This window comes from Sylvia atricapilla, chromosome 7 (assembly GCF_009819655.1).
Source record: "Sylvia atricapilla isolate bSylAtr1 chromosome 7, bSylAtr1.pri, whole genome shotgun sequence".
Classification (NCBI taxonomy): Eukaryota; Metazoa; Chordata; class Aves; order Passeriformes; family Sylviidae; genus Sylvia; species Sylvia atricapilla.
This window is the reverse complement of record NC_089146.1, coordinates 1,863,422-1,885,351: the sequence shown is the minus strand read 5'-3', so window position 1 is coordinate 1,885,351 and position 21,930 is coordinate 1,863,422. Positions and strand designations below refer to the sequence as shown.

The following is a 21,930-nucleotide window of genomic DNA, read 5'->3' as shown; positions in this document are numbered from 1 at the left end:
TATTGTCACGATCAGGTACCGCTGCTTCGCTAAAACCAGCTGAGATTCCTGCTTTTTTAAGGATCCCAGCTCCAAGATAAATTAATTGCCCGATAGCATTGTAGCATCATCCTGAGATCTGCAAACATGTTTCTGTTTGCCACTGAACATCTGCAAATTTGGGATAGGGATTGCCAGGAATTTCCACCAGCCTTCAAGATTAATCACTATTTTAAACTATTTTAAACTGAGAATATAAACAGATCTCCAGGGGAAATATTCCTTCAAATCATATTTTGAAATCCTTAGCACAGCTGTTTTCATGACTCAGCAGTAAATCCATCTGCAGCAAAAAGCTGGCAAGTCTGAGAAGTCATGCCTGACATATCCTCAAAAACAAGCATAAATTCAAATTCCTGCAACCACACCTTAATTTTTAAGAAGGCATAACCTACTTACCTCAAAAGAAATCAATCACTGAGGAGATTATGGATTTTTTTTAGAAAACATTTTCCATACTAGATAAGAATATATATTTATGGAGTGTTCTTTCTAATAAAATACTAAAATATTCTTGGTAACAGAACAAAATTACTGGACAAATAAGTCCTGTTTCTCAAAGGATCTGCCCGGAAAGGATATCTCCAGTCATTCCTTCCCCTTTTATTATCAGTGCTAAAGTTCCTGCAGGATTGAAGGCAGAGGACACAACATTTTCCATCTTATGTGATGATATTGCCTATTTTGTACTATGTCATTACAAGGCCAAGCTTTCCTGTTTCTCCAGTTCTGTACCTCGTGGTTTTGTGCAGTTGCCTTCCAGCGTCCAGTTACTCCATTTCCTGGGGTAATTGTGAAGGTATTTGGATCCATAAATCCCATGTGGAACTGGGAGTGGCTAAAAAGCCACGAATTTGACGTGAGGTTAAACATCCCAAGCCTGACTTTTCAGTGCTGGGCCCCAAAAATAGATTATGAAGAGAAGCAGGCTCCCCTCCCCATGCAGCCCCGGCATTGGGGCTTTGACCTCCTTTTTCCAGTTAGTAAAAGTCACAATCCAGAATCACCTGGAATTAAAAGTCAGACATCAGAGGTACTCCTACACTGACTCTGCTCCCTGGCAGCCTAAAAATCTTCTTATCCTACAGGAGAGTGTCCTGACAAACCCTCGATTTTTCATATACCTCCAGATTTTAATCCACCCAGAGTGATTTGCACTCAGAGTACAATATATAACCATTTCTATCAACTACCAAGGGTTGTTGGAAGGTGCTAACAGGGAGCTTAGCAAGACAAATATTTAGAAACTTTATCAGACCAGACCTCTGCACTGATAAGATCATAAGCACAGCCAAACTTGGAAGCTTCTTGTGGTGCCATGGTAGGGATGTCCCTCAGTGTGCAGCTGAGGGAATGGGAATGAAATTGGGAGAAATGTAAATCATTTACATCCTTTTAATTACAGAAATGAGTTATGACAGGCACTTCTGGTCATGTCTGATTTTAAGAAGTGTCTGAGATATCACAGTCACAGGCGGACAGTTTATCTAGAGCTCAAAATACCTATTAAAAAACCCTAGAACTGTGCTTTGGTTCCTTATAATGATAAAAAAATGGCAAGAGAACAGATCTATTTTTCATGTTGATTAAAACAAGCAGTGGGATGATCACACAACCAAAGGTATTCAGCTTGGTGGAAATCATGTTTAAATTTCTAGCAACCCTGCCAAATATTTTAGCAATTTGATAATATAATTGAGCCATTATAAGAAGAAAAAATTCTGGGCTCACATGCTTCACAAACTCGGTTGATTTATTTGTTTTTGTTGAATTAGGCCTGAAGTAATTGAAAAGGAACAGCAGCTGTTACAAAGGTCAAATTCCCCAATACTCAAAAAATATTCAACGACACCTGTCCTTGTTTTATTGCTTTGTAAAGGTGTTCAATTAATCAGTAACATGATTTAAATACAGTCCTAAAAAGCATCTCGTGACTTTCTTCCTCCAGGAAGACATAGAAATACCCATACCAGAGTATTTCATTAAAGAGAACCTGAGAATCCTGCAGGAGAGGGAGGAATACCTGCATGAGATTTTGCTGAATGCTGGTTTGATAAAACAGGTAAATGTACCCTATAGCCACGTATCATATTTGATTTGTTTAGTTTACAGCCACGTGTGTCTGAACACGAGACACTGAAGTGAGAAGTGCTTTTACAGCAGTGAGGAAGTAAAAGTGTGTTTACAGATAAGGCACAAGCAGAAAGAAACCTTAGATTTCTCTGTCAAACAATATCCCATCACATCTCAAGTCTTGGTAAGACTGAAATGATCTGCTTTCTGTGTGTCAGAGTGTCAGAAAGAGCAGCACTTTGGCCAAGTTGGTGCTTTATTTGTCTAACTAACCCTCATCGTGTAATTAGTCCTGCTGAAACCAAGCTGTCCTGGCCCAGGATTCCTCACTGGAGCAGGCAGAACTGGGAGTTCAGGTCAGCACAACATTCACTTGTTTATAACCCCTGAACAAGAAGTGCAGTTTCCCCCATGCAGCTACAGAGTTGCAGCTGCTGGGAGGAGCAGAAAACTGAGTTTTGGCAGAGCAAATACATTACAGACAAGTACTCCAGCTCTGCACTGGAGGCTGCTCTGGATTTGATATGCTTTTGACCTGTTGGGAGTGGCATGTTGACCCCTGGAAGTAAACAACTGTGCCTACATGCCTGGATAAGTTGGATTCATGGATGTTGCAGCCATAAGAGACAGTGCTGATGGCCCACTTTGTCACAGTGCTGCCCTGAATTCTCCAGCAGTGATTGTGCCTGTTGAGCCCACAAAATAACAGAGGGAAAGTCCCCAGGGATGGAGACAGCCCCTGGCAGAGTGCAGAGACAGAGCACAGGCTTTCCTGCCAGAGGCCTTGCTGGGCCACAGGACAGCTCTGGCTGAGTTCTCTGCTCTTCTACTTGCCTGACATTGCTCTGGGGAGATCCTGTTTCAGCACAGTTTATCCTGGAGTTTCTGCTCTTGCCCCTTCCCAACGTGCCATCCATTAGGGATGAGGTTGTCTAGGGAGCAGCCAGCTCAGCCAGAGCACCCTGCTCTGACAGGGTCCAGCTCTCCCTTGGCAGGCTGCTACAGGGAGGCAGAGGATTCAATAAACAGCAATGAAACAGCCTCACCCAGTGTAAATCCAGTGTCCTGTGCTGCACTTCCAGCTCACTCACCGCTGGGATTGCTGCAGGGTTGTCAGCACTTCGGCACATCGTCCTCTCAGGAAATCCTGGCTGCTGTGAAACCGACTGGAATTCTCCAGTGTCCGTAGCAGTGCTGTTAGGAGCAGTTCAACATAAATCAAAACCACTGGAGTTCATCTCAGGCATCTGCTCTGCACATCAGTTTTGTGATTCTGCTCAGGAAATCTAGTCAATGTAATTCTGGCCTAGAAATGCCTGCTGAAAGTAATTGCCACACAATATCTATATAATAATTAAATACCAGCTGCCTCCAGTTGGGAGATGAACATCAAGAAAGGACACTAACTCAGCTTTTCCGTGGGGAGCATGAGGGTTCTTGGGAATGAGAAGGGGGAATCCCTTCTGTTCTGATCCATTTTCCCCCTCTGACTCAGAGCAGCCCCTCCTTCCATTTTCATAGAAAGAACTGCGATCTCAGCAGCACATCCCGAAACCCTCCCTTCAGAAAAGGAAAGGAAAACATTCCACAGCCTAAGAAAAGCTCCTTTTAGAAGGACAAAGCCCCATGGTTGTGTCTTTTTGCTCAAATGGATCCAGTTCAGCAGGACTGCATGAGCCACTGTGGCTTCCCAGCAAAGCAGGTTTTCCTCATCACACATCAACAGGACTCTCTGCTCTTTGTTTCCTAAGATAACCTTTTCTATCTGAGGCAGGCAATTAACAAAACCTAACTCTCCTTTGTTCATTCCTTTTTTTGGCTGTGCTGTTGCAGGAACCTGTCACAGCCATGACACTTGAAGAAGGCATTAAAGTGATCCAGGTGGCAGAACGGGCTCGCCAGGGCCGCGCCCGAGCAGCGTTCATGAAGGGAATTTACCTTGAAGAGAAAAGACAAAGTAGAAAAGAGAACCAAGAGACAGGTAAAAATCCAGATGATGCTGCCACTTGCATTCAAAAGGTGAGTTTCTTGTGTAGCAACAGTTCTGGCAAAGCCAAATGACAGTGTTCTGGTCAGGAGAGCAGCTGTAGACAGAAACGCAGCTCACAGGATGGGAAGCTTTCTGAAATGATTCTTTTTAGGGTGTCCAGCAAGGTCAAAGACCTCATTTAAACCTCTTTAGAAAATGGGACAGGAGCCTAGATGTAAGATCAATGGAAGCAGTCCTGCACTGGCAATGCAGGATGACTTTGCAACTTACATGTTGTTTTTCCGTTCTGATTTTTATGACCTCAGTTGCTCTTTCTGGCCTCTGCTTGGAATTCAGTGCATCTCTGAATTCTTGCTTTTTTCTGTGATCTCTAGGGGAACGGTTCATTCCATATCCAGAAAAAGGGACAGAGGGAGGTCAGTGCTAAATTCCACAAAGAGTTCTTGCACATGAATAATTCAGACAATTGAGCCTGATGAGAGCAGGAGCTCAGCCTAAATCTTATGTCTAAACTTCATGAAGCAGTGGCAGCTTTTAGAAGCCACCCAGAGCAGCATGAGGGATAACAAACCTCAGAATTTGTTTTTTTTAAAAAAATAGCAGATGGCAACCTGTTAAAAAGCAATAGTTTCAATTGTATATTGTGCCTTTCCTTCCTCTATTTGTTTTTTCCTGTGTCTGCCCCAGAAAAGGAAGCTGTACCAAGGCCCATTTATCTCATTAGAGTTGTGTTTACAATCCAGGTTTGGCGTGGGTATAGCCAGCGCAAGAAAACAGAGAAACTGAGAGAGGAGGAAATGATATTTCTGGGCATGGTAAGTGGAGCTGGGCCTCCAGAACACAAAATGCCCCACTCCTGTTTGTTCTTCAGGTTTTTATAATTCAGCCCAAGAGGAGGAATTAATTTCTACGATTCCTCCTGTTTTTAAAGGAGTCTCCAAGGAATACAGAATTCAAGTGAAATGATAAATGGCACAGGAGTAGCACCATTTGTCTTCTGCTGAATGGGTCTGGGCTGTCTATATATTCTCCAATGTGTGTGGCAGATGTGGAAACTGGCTATGGAGAATTTGCCATGGGTTCCAGGGAATTTGACCTAGGCATGATCTGCAAGGAATTTTTTTTATTAGTCAGCTTTTCAGTCATGATTTCAAGACTGGTGAGCTGCCTTATGTCTGGAGTAAAATTCATGGAGGTTGGAAAAGTCCCCTAAAATCATCAAGTGCAAGCACTAACCCAGCGCTGCCAAGCCCACCCCTAGCCTGTGTCCTCAGGTGCCACATGACACATTTTTTGACACTTCGAGGGATGGTAACTGTACCATTTAACTGGGAAGCCTGTTCCAATGCCTGACACCCCTTACAGTGGTCTAAAATAATTAATTTTTTTTTCCTAATATTCAATTAAAGAAGCAAAATCCTCTTCTCCCACCCCTTTGGAAGCCACTGCCTGTGTATGTCAAGAACAGGGAAGAGAAACCTAAGAACTGCCATGTTAATCCAATAATATTCTCTAAGTCCGTGTGAAAATAATCAAAATCTTCCTTACATCACGCTGCAGAGGCACAGGGAAGTGAATATCTGCCCACAGCGAGTTAAATTGCACAGGGGTGAAAGAAAAAAGTTGAAGCACCCTTTCCACAAGGAATCTGTTCCTCCCACCCCCTTCCTTGCAACAAACACCCAAAAAATAGGATAAATTCTTTACTGTTAACATTTTTTTTTGCCCCCCTCCGAGTTTTTGATGGCACTAACAGGTGTCAAGCCTCATCCAAGTCCAGCTGCAGTAGCACAGCCCTTGTACCAAGCTCTAGTAAAGTTCTAGTGAAGCAGCAGCACATCACAGAAACATTCAGCACTGCTCTGCATATGTTAAGTCTTTTTCTGCTTCCATAGTCTACAGTTCTTAAGTGATTAATTAAAAGCCCAAATTCTAAGTTTCTAGGATTCCAACAATTAATTTATAAACTCGTAATTTAATTTTGATTCAAAACATGCTTTCTGCTTTTCCCAGGCATTTTGGGGGATTTTCTTGCCCGGCAATGAAATTTCCCTTAGCTGCTTTATAGGGTTCTGAAAACTGATTGTGCCTAGAGAATACATCTCACATCAGTTAAAAATAACATTAATACCTTATCTTTAGGAAGGAAAATGTACATTTCCCTAATCTTTGCCATGTTAAATACAGGTGACACCTTAGGGATTACTGTCTTTAGTATCTGCTGGTCTCTAACAGCTAGACAGAATCTTGGGTGCAAATTCTGCCTCTGTTTAAGACAAAATTCCCAGAGATTTTGACTAGTGCAGACCTAAATACTTGGGATGTACTGAAAATGAGTTAGAAATGGCACCTTTTGCAGAACAAGGGATTGTTTCCTGTCAAATCCCATGACGTTTCTGTTGAGTCCTTAGGAAGGAAATCTAAATCTGGCATCAGTTATCTAAGGGTTCACAGCCAAGCCCTCATTTCATGGTGGCCAGTGTGGGAGGAACTGGTAACTAGGATGTGAACAGCCTGGTTTATGGGGAGCATAATGTAATCTATATCATCAGAGGGATGAAGGGAATTAAAACCAAACACATCAAGTGCATTCAGTTCCTGACCTCCATTTAAAAGCAAGAGAATTGATGTTTGTTCCTCTGCACTCTGACTCATTGCTCTTTATCAAGTTTATAATCAAAGCATGTGGGGAAAAAAAATTGATACCTCTAAATAAAATTTTAAAAAATCTGTTCCTCTTTCCAGGGGGTTTATATTCCCTTTTCCTTTCCATGCTGCATTCCCTTCCCTGATCTCCAAAGGAAGCAGACATTGGTTTCCACTGATAGATAGGCAGAGAGCTCCAAAGGTCAAGTCCCTTTGATGTATGATCACGTCAGGCCTCTAAAAAATGACCACAGATCTTCATGTGTAAATATGTTGAATTTGCTTTCCTAATGCTGCATGACTTAGATAAATTAGAAGACCCAACCATCCATTACTCCAAGTCCATCCCAAAGGAGACTCGACTTTTGTTGCAATAAATATAGTTTCTCTTATAATTAGGGCTTTTTAAAAAAAAATGTCTGTGTTGCTTTCAGACAAAGATTACTTTGCACAAAAAGCTGATCCATTTGAAGTTCTGTGTAAAAGATTTCTGGGAAAATACAATTGCGTTCGCCTACAAAACAGGAAAATAAGTGTCAAACCTTGTCCAGTCTTTTGCTTAATTCAGTGTTATTTTCTTTACTCTCTACTTGCTTCACAAAAAAAATATGTATCTTTTCTGGAATTCGATTCTATTTCATCTTTTTGCTTGATGACAGAGAGCAAGCCTATGGTAGAGAGATTTTTCTTGGCTCAAAAGTAAAGCTTCATTATTATTATTATTATTATTATTAATTAAAGCCTAATTGCAAAAACATCATGATTCCCTCAGCATATGTTCTCCAAAGCCCTGATAAATCACACTTTACAGTCCCAGTTTAATTTGTGAAGAGAAGCAAGCCTCCTAAGAGCACATATATCTTGATAACTGTATCCTGAGCCGCCTCCTGATCTTCCTTACATTCCTGCCACAGGGCTGTTTACTGCCAGCTCCAGTGTGACCACCAGAACCACTGCTCCAGGTACGGGATTGTGTTTAAACCACACTGATGTGGCAGAAAAACACATGGACTTGTCTGAGAGCACCCACATGATGTCTGAGCAAACCCATGTTTCCTTGCTCTGTTTTCCCATCCCAGCTCAATTTAACACACCAGGTTTTCAAACTGCTCTGTTCTTCTGGCATTTATAGATTCCCTGTCACTAAAAACCCTGTTCAGAGGTTATGATTGTTTAATTTTGCTGCCGAGCTCAGTGCAGCTGGGCATGGGACCTGGCTTTTGGCAACTGCTGTGTCTCAGGGCAGTGCAGAACAGCCCGAGCCTGGTCCTGGATCCACCCTCCTGCAGGAAGTTGTGCTTATAATCTCAGAGCACAGGCTACTGGAAAGAGGAAAGGCTGGGTTTAACCTAAAACATTAGGATAAGCAGTTTGCCATCAGGCTGATTTATGAGAGGGTAGGAGGATGTTGGGGACCAGAGGAACAGTTGGCTTGAAGCAATTAGGTGGGAAGAACACAGAGCCAGCATGTGCCCAGCTGTGGCCAGGGGCACCTGGCCTGTCACAGGACTGATGTGACCAGCAAGAGCAGGGAGGTGATGCCTCCCCTGCACTGGGCACTGCTCCAAGTACTCTGTCCAGTTCTACCACCTTCTTCTCAAAGTATTCTGGAAGCCAGACCGAAAACTTCCAGTCAGTGCTTTGGTAAATCCTCTGTTGTGTCTGGAGAAGTTAAAGTTTGCCACATGCCTTATATTCCAGGATGTTCCAACGTTGTCAAATAAAAGTTGTTGTTGAACCTCCTGAGAATTTTGTTGTTTCTGGACCACCCAGAGTGAATCAAACTGCCTTCCCTAAACCTGCTGAGCAGGAATTTGAGGAGTCCAGGAAAAAAGAATACAGACAGACAAGTCCCTCTCTCCACCACATTTTCCCCTAAGCCTCTTCTCCCTGGACTAGGCTGACTCCTTTCATTTCATGAAAGAAATTAATTCCTTTCATTTTCATCAGAAGAACTGCAATCCCAGCAGCACAGGAATCCATCCCTTCAGAAAATATTCCATAGCTTAAGAAATTCTCCTGGTTCTTTATGTCAAAGCCCCATGGTCCCTTATGTCCTTTCTCTCAAATGGATACAGTTCAGCAAGATGCACGAGCCGTGTGGAGCCACTGTGGCTTCCTGCTGGAGCATCAGGTTTTCCTCATCACACATCACCACCAGATTCAGCTGCTCCTGAAGGTCCTCAGAAAAACGCATCTCCCGGAATATCAGACTTCCAAGATTTGCAGGACAAGCCAAACCGCAGTGTAGGGTCTCACAGCTGTGAATTTGCACTTACACAGCTCTATCCTGAAATTCCAGCCCTTCTCAAACAGTTAGTGGTGCAGTACCTGTTGTTCTATGATTCTCTTACATGGTATTTCCAACATCCTTCCAACCTGGGATAGTGGAAAGTGTCCCTGCCCTGGCAGGTGATGAAAGAAGATGAGCTTTAAGATCCCTTTCAACCCAAACCATTCCATGATCCTTTTTGCTTGAAAGGATCTGCATGGTGTTAAATAAAAAGCTGTTCTCTCTTTCTTACCTCTTTTAAGCATACCCTAATTTAGGCATGTTTTCTTGGTTAACACTTTATTTATAACTGAGAAAACAGTCTGCCAAACATTCCTTCTCCTCTGAATTCCTGATAAATATAATTCATTTCATCCAGTCAGAAAAAAATCAGCATTTCCCAGAATAGCTTTCTGTGTAAACATTATAGACTATGACTAAATAAATATTATACAGGATTTAACAAGCTACAAACTCCATCAAGTGAAATTTAAAATATTTCATCAGCTCCTAAAAGTGGGCAGCTACAGCAGTGGTGCAGATCAGGCCTGGTTTTGCCAAGCTTAAGATTAAAATGACTTTTGCTTGCCTGGATGTCAGCACTAAGTCCTCTGTTATTTCACATCTCAGCAGTGATAACTAATGTGTCCTGTTTTCTATAGAAATTTTAAGCCTGCTTATTTTTGAAACAGAAAGATTCTGGGAAGAAAGAAGTATGCTAAATAATTTGGCTTTTATTGGCTGCACTCGTACTAACAATGAAATCACTGCCTTTCAGAGCCCAAAACATTCTTGCCATGTTTAGTCCAAGTATAACAGCGTGCCCAGGTATCATATCAGAAATAAACATAACCAAAATTATATAAACTCATCTGGCCCTGAATGTAAACCTTTCGTCCAATTCAAATTTTCTTTATCTTCCTAAAAGGTGCTACATGTGAGTAGATTTCTAAATATATATTATATAAATCTCTAAACCAACCATTTTCAGTATTTTTTCAGCAAGCCCTCCTACTACAACTACTTTGTTTGAACGCATATGACAATTACTTTAATTGGCAAAGCCATTGGAGTGAGTCAGAGAGTAGGGAAGCTTTAATGAATGCAATATATTTTGCTTACTTGTTCCCTTTTTTTTTTTGTGCCTAATTTAGGAATTCAGCCATATAATTGATGTGGCTATCATCATTTGTGTACCATGGAACCTCTATTAATACAATTTTCATTTGGGGGGTTGGAACTGGATGGGCTTTAAGGTGCTTCCAACCCAAACCATTGCATGATTTTATGATTCACAAGATAAGAGACCTCTTTAAAATCTATACTTCCCTCAGCCAGGCAAATTATATTGAGGAAATAAAGCAAGGACATAGTTTAATCCTGTAGCAAACTTTAATATGCAGTTTGGAACACAGTCCAAAATTCAGTAGAATCGTATCGTAGAATCACAGAATGATTTGGGTTGGAAGAGACTTTAAAGATGATCTTATTCCACCCTTGCCATGGGCAGGGACACTTTCCACCTAAAGATTAATAGTTGTAAGTAAAGATCAAGACCCCAGCTGCTTTGATAGTAAATTATTTTAGTCTACATGCCTGTGTAGTCCAAATGTATAAAAAAATAACTTCACTTTCACCACCGGTTAAAGTAAGTAACTATTACAATCAATTACTTTAAAAATATTTGGAAATAAAGCTCCTCCCCCAGAGAAGCAAACTGTAAATGTAATGAAAAATATGCCACACAACTGTAGCATCTTTTAATCTTACAATTACGGGCAATCCTGGCTGTGACAGAACATTTCCTGAAGCCCCATAAAACCACGGAGCATCTGCTTCAGCTCTGCTGTTCCAGGCCTACGACAAGAAGCTGTCCTAAATTAAGTACCCAGCAATAAAAGCTGCAGTAAATCTACCTCTCAGGCATAATAGGGACGTTAGCCTTCTGACGTGGAGTGAAATGAAATGTATTTATTTCACTGCCACCAAGCCTCTTTTCCCTCGTAATGGAACAATTGAGGAGCAGTTAGTTCCACAGCAGGGCCTCCTCCTCCTCAGTGAGGAAGAGCAGCCCTGAGTGTGCTCAGCCAGCCTGCACACCTCCAAGTGTTTTATAATGAACAATAAAGGCTCTGCTGGGGAGCTGACTAAGCACTAAGGCAAGGCTTCCCAGCCAAGAAAGGGATCTGGGCAATCCAAGTCCCAGGCTGCGGAGGGAAAACACACAGTTTTGTGGAATCATGGAGTGCTTTGGTTGAAATGGGCTTTAAAGATAATCCCATCCCACCCCCTGCCACGGGCAAGGACACCTTCCACTATCCCAAGGTGCTCCAAGCCCTGTCCAGCCTGGCCTTGGAGACTTCCAGGGATCCAGAGGCAGCCACACCCTTGTGCCAGGGCCTTCCCAATCTCACAGGGAAGAATTCCTTCCTGATACCCAATCTAAACCTACTCTCTGTCAGTCTGAAGCCATTCCTCCTTGTCCTGTCACTCCAGGCTCTCTCCAGCCTCCTTGTAAGCCCTTGAGATACTGGAAGGGGCTCTGAGGTTTCCACACAACCTTCTCTTCTCCAGGCTGAACATCCCCAGGTCCCTCACCCTGTCTCCAGGTGGGAGGTTCTCCAGTTCCCTTATCACCTACATGGTCCTTCATCCCACTGACTTACCTTGGAGGTGTAGGAAGTATCTTCTCCCTTCTGCTGGTGCATTGTCCTCTTCCCTAAAACCTAAATTCTTTGGGGAATGAGTAAAGAACAGAAGAATCTTATCAGCATGTTCGTGACTGATGAGTTGGAATAAAATTCTCTTTTAGACAAATGTCCATTTTGCCTTATTAATTTAAACAAGGATTTTAAAGACAAAGCCCATCAAACATTAGATAAGCCTTTTAAGTTAATGGGCCGTGTAGTCCTATTTTCCCACAAACTCAGGAATCTTCATATTATGTCCTATTTTTACAGCAACATCAATTATTAATATGTATACTTTTGCTGACAGAGGACCACACTAAAAATGTGAGTTTCGTTATCCAGTTCTGGGTCATTAACTGTGAAAAGCTTGTAAATATAATGGTTTATTCACATGGGAAGCCTTCATTAAGATGCATTATTCTACAACTGATGTGGCAGCATTGCATTATCAAGTTCACTGTCTCCATCTAATATTTGTAATTTGTTTCTAAATGAGTTGCTGTTTGTAGGGCAAGTTAACAAATTTGAATTTCACATGGCCAGAGAAATTTCTTAGAGATGGGAAAATGCTTCTTCCCCCAAGGAAAAGCCATTTATTAGCATCTTCCTGGAGAATGCCTCCCTTTGATTCAGAAGCAGGGACATTAGAGGCGCCAAGAGAAGGGATGTTAGAAAGAAATTGGCTTTTGTCTTCCTTCCATGCACGTTAGAGGGCTATGGAAGCACACTCAGGATAACTTCAGAGCTCCACAACAGCCATGTGGAAACAAGAAAAGCTCCTCCATGATACTGGAAGGCACAGGTCACAGGCTGGCCAGCAGGGAAGCATTCCTGCTGGAGCTGTTGGAATTCATCCTCTCTCTTGGCACTCTCCAGCCATTTCACTTCGTATTCCCTCATGCATCTTCAGATGGCCAAAGCTTTTTCAGACCTATTTTCTTCTGAGTTCTGCCTGTTGACAAGAGAACAGAACCTCCAGCAGGGCTGTTGGAGAGATTCTGTTCTCCTTTTGAAGGCCCAAGAGCACCTGAAGATGAACACAAGACCCCAGGTTGTGCAGTTGGCTCCTCATTCCTGAGACAGGGTTAGGAATGTGTTAAACTCTGAAGCTGGTGAGGTTTAGGCTGACACATACTTCTGTGATTAGGTCAAGAACACTGTGGACAAAATAAAACAAGTTTAACAGAGTGGCTTTCTTCAGCTGTAAAGCTGGAAGTTATCACCTATGCTATTCATAGCTTATTTTCTTTTTTTTCAAGTGTTTTAACAGTCTAAAACATTTTATATCATCATTTACTCAACAGAAGAAAAGCATTTTCCATGAAAATTCTTGACAAATGGTAGAGAACTGGCAGCTCCATCCTCTGGACATCTTGTTACATCTCTTCAGCACTTCCCGGTGCTCCAGTGTCTTAAATATATAATCTAAATATGGTTATGTTGCTGAATTCCCTTCCACACTTAGTTTTGTCTAGTTCATCTTCTTATTCACTCCCTACTTTATCAATTAATTCATTTCCTTGAACATCCGCGTGCTTGGATCGGTTCCTGTAGTCCAAGGAAGCTGTTTTTAAGATAGTCCCCATTTCACTTGTTAGCCCACAAACACATAAATTCTTTTGATGTCTCCTCATCCTTGTTTTTCTCAAGTCCATTCCTTTTTTGTTTACATGACTGCACCGATTTTAGTGACAGAACAGAAAGTCAAGCCAGATGTACATTCACCTGTGCTATTTTATTTAAAAATCAAGTGCCCGTGGCATGATGCCCTTGCTGCCAGTCAGTGCTTTTTTCCTCATTCTCCTCTCCCAGAACAGGAGCCAACCTTACATTCCTGGCACATGCTGGCCTCTTGCTCTTCCCTCATGAACAGGGCATGCTGTGGATGTTCCACATTAGCCAGCCCTGAGTCCTTCAGGCCTCATTTATCACAGCCAGCTGTGCTCTTCGTTCCGTGCTCCCCTCGCCCATCGCAGCTGGAGTGTGTTATTGCCAAAGAAATCAGGAGGACTGGGGGGGAAAGGAGAGAATACAGCCTCGTCAACTTGCCCTGTTCTCTTTCGTGCCTTTCTTTAGGGAAATAATGAAAGTGAATGGCTGGAGTCTTGTTCTAGAAGTAATTCTCATTTCTTCTGTTTTCTTGTAGTAAAACAGTCTGGAAAGGAGAATTTAAAAAACGTACAAAGGGTAAATAGAACAGAGCTTCTCATAAGTTGTTCTGCAGGTTTATGTCTGCACTTCAGCCTTGGTGCTGAGTACAGCTCATAAACTCGTATCAGCAGATGTATTGATAACTGAATGGTGCTCAGACAGGGAGCTGCACAAATATTTACTCAGGGCTCGGCTGGGTTTTGCCAGCCAGAACAAATCCCATGGCCATGTTGCTATCAGCATCTGAGCCAGCTGCTTCAGAGCTACCTGGACTGTGTCCAGAACAGCTTCATGTCTCTGGGCTCAACTGTAGATATGGGCTGTAGCAATTCACTTTTCAGGGATAAGAATTTCCTGCTGCTGATCTTACGTTGGCACCTCCTTGCCAGTTTACCTCGTCTGGCTTTGGGACTGGTGAAAGGGAGGCTGAATAAATTCACAGTGGGAGGAGCTGGTCAGCCAAGGCCCCCTCAAGATGCAGTGGAGAGCAGCTCAGAGAAGCTCCCAAGGTTCTGGGATGGCAGGGAGGAGCTCTGCTGCCTGTGCTGCTGCTCCCCACGTTGATCTGGTCCCGCTGTCCACCACTTCCCTTGCTGTGGCCCTGGCCCTCAGCTGCTTCTTGGCTGGCTGATCCACCTTGCTATAGTGGGAAATTATTAACTTGAGGAGGTGGGAGGAGAGGAAAAGACAAAAGGGATTATTTTCCACTTTTTAGGGAAGCTGAACTGGTTCCTTGTGGGGTCAGGTGAGTGCCAGAGCAGGAGAAGGGAGGGATCATACACCCAGAAGTTCAGGTGGTGCAGCAGCTGACCCTTCCCAGCCTCAATAAACTGCTCACCTGATGACAGTTCACCTTTAAATGTTCAGGCTGTTCTGGAGAGGAGCCTGTCTCTCTCCATCAGCCACAGATGAGCCTCCCTAAAGCTGCAGGTATCCTCATGTCCATCTCACGGGACTTTCTAAGGAATCCCCTGAGGATTGCTGTAGGGAGACAAATAAAGGAGTTGGGTTTTGATATCAGTCTGGAAAACTCGCCTTGAGGGACTCCTCTTGTTTCCAAATGAGCCCCTGAGAGAGCAGCATCACATCTGGCTCTCCTGGGCTTCATTTAACATCAGCAATGGTGAAATACAAATAAACACTGTTAATAGTAGCTGTGTTTTACTTATAAATAGGTGCTGGTGAGGGGGGAAGATTGGAAACACTTGACTTCCCTGAAAACTGGGAATTGAGCAAAGGTAACATCTCAGGGTAAAAGGCAGCGCTTGGGGTCATGGATTCAGGAAGGGAACATGTGCAGTCACCTTTCAAAACCACACTGCTGCTCTTATTTCCTCCTGAATATTTTCTCCCTGGTGGCCTTGACCGATTCCTGTAGCACAGTGCAAGTCAGACATCCCAGATGCAGGGAAGGCAGTAAATTGCTTTCCTGAATGGGGCCTCTGTGCTTGCTTTGGACACTCTGGGATCCCTCTGGGTGCTCAATGAAACCAAATTTGCTTGGCACTTATTAGTGATTTTTGGAAGCTGGTGAAAGCGTGGAAAAACAGAGAATAACAGATCTTAAATATGAGCCGGCCAAAGCTTTGACAGAGCTTTATGTCTTTGCGGGAGGCCTCTGGAATTGGGACTTGGAGCACACCAGAAAATACATCACCAGAGCAAGAAAAGTGCATTACTGAATAAGTCTGAGATGTGCCAGTTAAGGACTCTTTCTATATGTTTTGAAGTTGAAAAGCCAGAGCAAAATTATATTGGTTTTTCTTTCATGCAAACCAAGCTTTTGTTCATGTGTGCTGCCATGCATATCAGTCGCTAGCTTAGAAAAGTAATAAAATCGTACTACAAAACCAGATTGTCATATTTTCTCCTCTTTTCCCCTCTTAAATTTGCCATACACCATCAGACAATATGACTAATAATTCCCAAGTACATGAAAAAACCCAATTTGTTCCAGAATTAAAAAAACCCAAAACCTAAAACCACAAAGCTGGTTCACAAGTTAATTTTTGAAGTAGATTTTTCTCTACACTTATAAGGTGTAAGGTGTCATAAAACACTGGGAACATCTTAACTTTATCAATGATTGCGAGCTGAAAAATGCGAAGTTTCAGCCCACCCACATAGATGGGTTTTTTCATGCTTTTGTATTCGAATACCAGAAAGACTTTCATTTTTCTCCCTCACACTACATGTGTAAAACCAATCATAGAGCAGAAATTATTCTAAGACTTGAAACTGGCTGAGAAGCCCTTCTTTCCAAGGTTATCAAATCATGGGAAACTTGGGGAGCAGTGATTTTTTTGTTGCAGTGTTGGGGGGGTTGTTTATTCCTTTTTTGTTGTTGTTGTTTCCTTAAGGGAAGTTGATTTCCTAAAGGAGTCTGATCAGCTGCAACAAAATACCAGGAAACCACTGACCAAGCAGTGCATATAAAAATTTCAGTGCACAAATTCAAAACAATACTGGCTAATTAAAATCACCAATGGGAAGTCCAGACATTTGAAAATTCAATTAAAAAATTCTCTGGCACCCTTCTGACATGAATAAAGCTGGCATTTGCAGAACAGCAGCTTTCTCACCTGTCTCACTGAGATGCTGGGATCCCACGCTGCAAAGGTTGTTTTTGTACATTGCAGTGTTGTTAATTAATGCTGAAATACCAACAATAGACTATTGTGTGCATCCAGGCACTTTTTATGAGCACAGGGTTATTTTCTTTCCTGGTTTCCTGCAAGTAAATTAAGGCTTAAGCTCAGATTCACTGTCAACCTGGCATTCCGGTAAATACTAAGTTCCTTTTCATTCATACCTTTTATTTTCTCCTCTTGTTTTCAGAGCCTGCCTCCTGACTCGGAGGCAATGAGCTGTTTGCAGAAAGCAAATGTCCTGGAAGGTGAAGTCCAGAAAAGAGAGGACATATCCTTCAGGCAAGAGCTGAGGACAACAGAGGGGCCCCACATCAAGGAAACCCTCCAGGACCAGATCACCCAGTGCTTCCTTGAGTGCCGGTGAGCAGAAACACTTGCCCATTAACCAGTCCATTTGCTCCAAAGGGCCCTGATTTTGAGTTCCTAGAAACTGCAAAATCCATCTTTAAGGCAGTGGTGCCAGTCCTAGATGAGGAGTTGGTTCTGCACCAGCTGCAAAGCCCAAATCCCAAGCTGGAGGATTCCTGACTAGGCATTGCTCCTCGCCAGGGTCAGAGGTGCTGCTTCAGCCACTGCCTGTGGGTCAGGTCCACAAACAGTCGAGTGGGGCACCTTCACTTTGCACATTACCTTGGGCTCAGCCTTTGGAATTACAAGCGGCACCCTCTAAACTTCAGGAGCTGTGACTTTTCTCCCTGTCTGAATACATAAGGTTTAAGAGGGTGAACTCGCTCTTCCATGAGATGGAAGGACCATTATTTGCCATAGCAAATCTCATCACGTCACTGGGACTGCCACCCTGCTGCAGGTATTATCCAGCAGCCCACATGAATCTGAAGCACTTTTGTTCTTGAGGCCTGACCTTCGAGCCACTCCTCCAAATGTAACTTTACTCGGGCAGTGCTGCTGACCTCAGTGAAACTTCACGTCTCAGTAGAGTTAAGCACATACTTACACAATTTTAAACCCGGTGCTGACACCTCTGCTTCTCTCAAGAAGTTTACTTCAGACAAAGACTGGCAATTCTGACACTGGAAACTCTTGTGCTAAGGAATATAGGCTGGTTTTATAATTTTATGAGATTTGCCCCATCCAGAGGATTAGTGTGTAAAAAGTAAATTGGGAAGAAGCAAACAAAACTTCCAGGATTTGGCAAGCCAGGTTTCATTTGCTCTGCATAAAGCTGCTCTGCAAACTGGTTTTGTGTCTTGAGCTGCTCAGTGATGTTACAGGGCTCATATTTGTTATGTGGACCTGTGTCATGTCCATTAATCATTCAGTGTTTGCTCGGGGTACTGGACTTGCCTTCAGCGTGCAGTTTCCAGTTGGAAACACAAATGAATTCTGATTAAATCCTGCCCTGTTTGTTCCTTGACTCCTTCAGTGTGAAGTGTTTGTTAAAAAAGAAAGAATGATCAAAACCAGCACTCTCATAGGTCTGCCACAACTATTTCTCTTCTTGCTTGCACTTTTGCCTCTTACAGACTCTCAAGACTCCAGCGTATTTTTACTCTCCTTTAGAAAGAGCTGCTGGTTTTACAAACCTCAGTTATTACAAAGCGCTTTCCCATTCCCTAAATCAACCCTCTCCCAGGGCCTGCTCTGCACACTCCTTGAGCTGTCATTTCCTGCCATTCCCCACAGCTCCCAGCATGTTCTGAGGTACAGAGAGATCTTATTCTCTTTTCTTAATATTCCTCACCTAATAGTCATTCTCTACCACAGGTCAATCGTGTCCAATTAACTTGGCTGTGGAGCTGGGGGAGAGCTCCCTGAAATACTGCAGGAACCAATGGCAATGTTTCTGTAGCAGATTAGCAGGGAACAGGCAATGTCCCAGAAAACCAGGCTGAGCTATAAACCTCTTTAAAGACATTATGAGACACTATTAAAAGTTAAATCTGGTCCACAGAGACGCTTAACAGCGGAGCCAACCAGCAGCCTGGCCCATCCAAAGGATCATTTGAGGAAGCTGAAGGCATGGTTCAGTGGAGGGAGGTGGAGAGGGATGGCTGAGAGGGCAGTTCATCAAAACTCCTGCTGCCTAATGCAGGGGAGCCCTCAGTCTCATGTACCTGCATAAGGTGGAATGTAAAGTGCTGAGCTTTCTTTTTGTAGCCCTTACAAGCAGAATGGGACTTCCTTGCTACATTTATATCTATTTTAGGTGAGGCTAGAGGCACACCTTCGGTAGCCCAGCATGTGAATACCGGATTAAAGAAGCTACAAGGCTTCCTTAGCTACCCTCTTCTGGTCTGCCAGGCAGGTTCAGTAGCCTTGAATCTCATCTAGATTTGAAAATTAACAGAGATTAAAGCAGGTGTTCATCACATTAACTGGTCTTGGCTAGCTTTATGGATAATCCTGAGCAAGGGATTATTTTAGATGGGAGTAAGATACACCCACAGGATGCTTAGAGATAAGGCTTGAGTCAGGCTAGCTCTGCTGCATTTGAGACAGGGTGAGAAAACTCCCTTCCAACCTTGTACAATAACCCACCCATCTGAAGCAATATCGTATTTTAATAATTAACCATTTACTATCAAAATGGCCTGATTATGCTTAAAACTGCTTTTTGCCTCAAGACGTGCAGCTCTGTGGTCTGCCTGAGAGCAGGGTCATTGCTCGTGGCAGAGGGACAGTGACACCCTTGTTGCAGTCAGTGTTTGATCAGAGGAGCCCAGAATGGTTGGGGCTGGAAGGGACCTTAAAGCTCATCTCATTCTACCCCCTGCCATGGACAGGGACAGTTTCCACTAGGCCAGGCTGCTCCAAGCCCCATCATACTCCCTGTTACTCTCCTCTTTCAAATGAACTGTCTGTCATGATCCCTGAAAATCGGTAGTGCACAGTTCAGCCAAGACCAGACAGCTCTCATTGATAAAAGCTCTTTTGGTGATTTAGCAGATGAAATTCTGCCCCCAGTGAAGGCAGTGGGAGAGCTGCCATCAGCTCCAGCACAAGCTGGACATGGCCCAAAGCTGGAGCTCATTTGAATCTGGCTGAGTGAGGCGGTGATTTACAGAGCTGAGAGGAATCAGAGCGAGCTGCCTGCAGTCCTGCTCTTCACAGCAGGCCTCTGTCTAAGTGACCACAATCACTTTCCCCACAGACATATTCTCTGGCATCCAAAATAGGTTTGAAGACAACAAGAAATTCAGCGTATTTCTCCACAAGGGGAGAGAGTGTGTGTGTGTGTGTGTCCTGCAGATCCAGGCTTTCCTGCCAGAGAACTGGGAGCTGTGTCCTGCTCAAGAGAGGGCCAGATCTGATCTGTCAAGGTTTGCATTAATTATTACCTGCCAGAATATTTTTTGGCTCCCCCTAAGCCAGTCTGTGAGATCAACAGCTAAATGTAGCTTGTAAATTATTCTTCAGCTAGGCTTTTTGACAGAGTTTACCATTTTCCATACTCTGTTACCTAAACAGATAAAGGAGAACAAATAAATTAAATAAATTTTGCTGTGTGGAGTAGAAAATAAACCCAGACTTCCATATTTTATCCCTCACTCTGAAAAGACTGTGATAAAAAATACAATTAGCAGGTATTGTCTTTCAGCACAGTTACTCTTAGATTACAAAAGCAATGAGCATGTATTAAATTTCTCAACTTGTGAGAACTGCTGTAAATATTTATCTCTTTCATTGCACACGGGAACAGCTTCAGTCATTTCAAGACCCAAAGCAGCTTCTTAGGAAGAGAGGTTATAAAAATGCCAAGGAAAGCAAAACCCAAAGGAATAGACTAAATGAAATTGTTCCAGTTACTTATATCAATCCTGCTGCAGAGAAGATGAAATAATTTTCATGTAACATTGCCTTTTTCAGCCTTGCCATTCATCCTTCAGTTTACCTGGGCTGACTTCTATGGAGCTGCTCTTTTTTGGCTTGCAAATTATTCACATAAAGCCTTGCAGATTTCCATGTGGCATTGTCCAGCCATACTAGAAAAGAAACATAATTGGTTTTGAAAGCTTTGTGAAGAAGCATCATGCAGTTTACCTACAGAACTGCCTTTTATTTTTTTCCAAGAGAGTTCATAGAGCAGGAGTACAAATGATCCAAAATTAGCAGTTGCTATGATTATATAGATCTGAGTCTGGATGGTAATCACTTGAGTCCCACACATTCCATCCATTCAATTAATAACAATTTCCTATAAACATACAGCAGAGCTGGGGTTTTAGCTTCAATTTCCTTGACTGTCCCAAACCAAACCCATTTTTCTGTAATTTCACATTTAGAGTTTTGCACTGAGTATGCAAAGCCAGTCACCATCTTCTCAACTCTTTACCCATTGTGAATAAACCAGTTCCCAAATAACGAGTCTTGTTAGAGTCATCCCTAAAATAAATTTCAAAAAGGGATGGGCAGAAAAGGGGAGAAGGATCCCTTTGTTATCCAGAGGAATACAGCAGTATCTTTGTCTAAGACAAGTCTTTTCTGACAGAAATCAATACAAAGGATGAGAAATCAAGATGAGGTTTTTATTACCAGAGATGGCCTCCAGAATCACAGGGGAGAGCCTCATGCACGGGCTCTGCTGTGATGTGCCTCATGCCCTCGAGCTGTAACAAATTACTCCATGAATTTCTTGCAGGATTTATCCGCCACAGCTCGGAGCTCTGGGGAGCATTTAATCAGTGGCATCACTGACCTAATAACAGGGGATCTAAGTAATAGCAACTTTTATGGAGGCTGTGTGTTATTCCCACAGATTTGGGGATTGGTTTGTGGGAGGGAGGAGGCGGCAAGGGGTAGATGTCCTTTCATAATAGGTTTACACTTTACTGATTAGCTTTGAATGATCTTCTTGCTCTGCCTGCTGACTCGAGTACTGTCAGGAAAGGAATTGGCCAAGCTTCGTGGTGAGTGAATGAGACTCCTCCTGAAGCAGGGGGGGGTTCCTGCACTTTATTTATTCATTTTGAGCATTCCTGACAGCCAGCCCGGGCTTTGATGCAGGGGGAAAGAGAAAGAAATAGGAAGTGATGGTGTTATGTTTCCCTTGTTTCCCCAGCCTGTGTTTTGTGGAGCTGAGTTTACTGCCAATAGTCCTGTTCTTTGGGCTCCCCGGGCAGCAAGGGATGGGGAAGGGGGAGGCAGGAGGGAAATGAATGGAGAGAAAGGTTTTTGCACTGAAGCCCCACAGAATAGGGAAAGTGTTCATTCGTGTCAGGCACTGCCCGTATCGCATTTCACACTCCGTCCGCTCTGCTTTTGATGGAGTCTGGTGAAGCTGCCAGGCAATCCATCAGCAGTGAAGCCTGGCCAACAGGACAGAGAGGGATGGCACCTCAGCAGTGCCAACAGCAGCACCCCCTCCCTTCTGGTTCTGAGGAATCCAAATCCATCGGGGCTCGCATTGCTTTCCAGTCCCATCTGGCTCACCTCAGCCTGCCAGCAGTGCTTTCCAAT

The 21,930-nt window shown here is 43.2% G+C and overlaps 1 protein-coding gene across 1 annotated transcript in view; it reads left to right on the top strand.

Annotated features, from left to right (window-relative positions):
• The window catches only part of IQCA1 (IQ motif containing with AAA domain 1), an 88,905-nt gene that overhangs the window by 2,405 nt on the left and 64,570 nt on the right, over nucleotides 1-21,930 (top strand). The window contains exons 3-6 of the mRNA XM_066323274.1: nucleotides 1,988-2,101; nucleotides 3,946-4,131; nucleotides 4,846-4,917; nucleotides 16,700-16,872. Coding sequence (XP_066179371.1) covers nucleotides 1,988-2,101; nucleotides 3,946-4,131; nucleotides 4,846-4,917; nucleotides 16,700-16,872 — 545 coding nt within the window. The remainder of the gene's footprint in view (nucleotides 1-1,987; nucleotides 2,102-3,945; nucleotides 4,132-4,845; nucleotides 4,918-16,699; nucleotides 16,873-21,930) is intronic.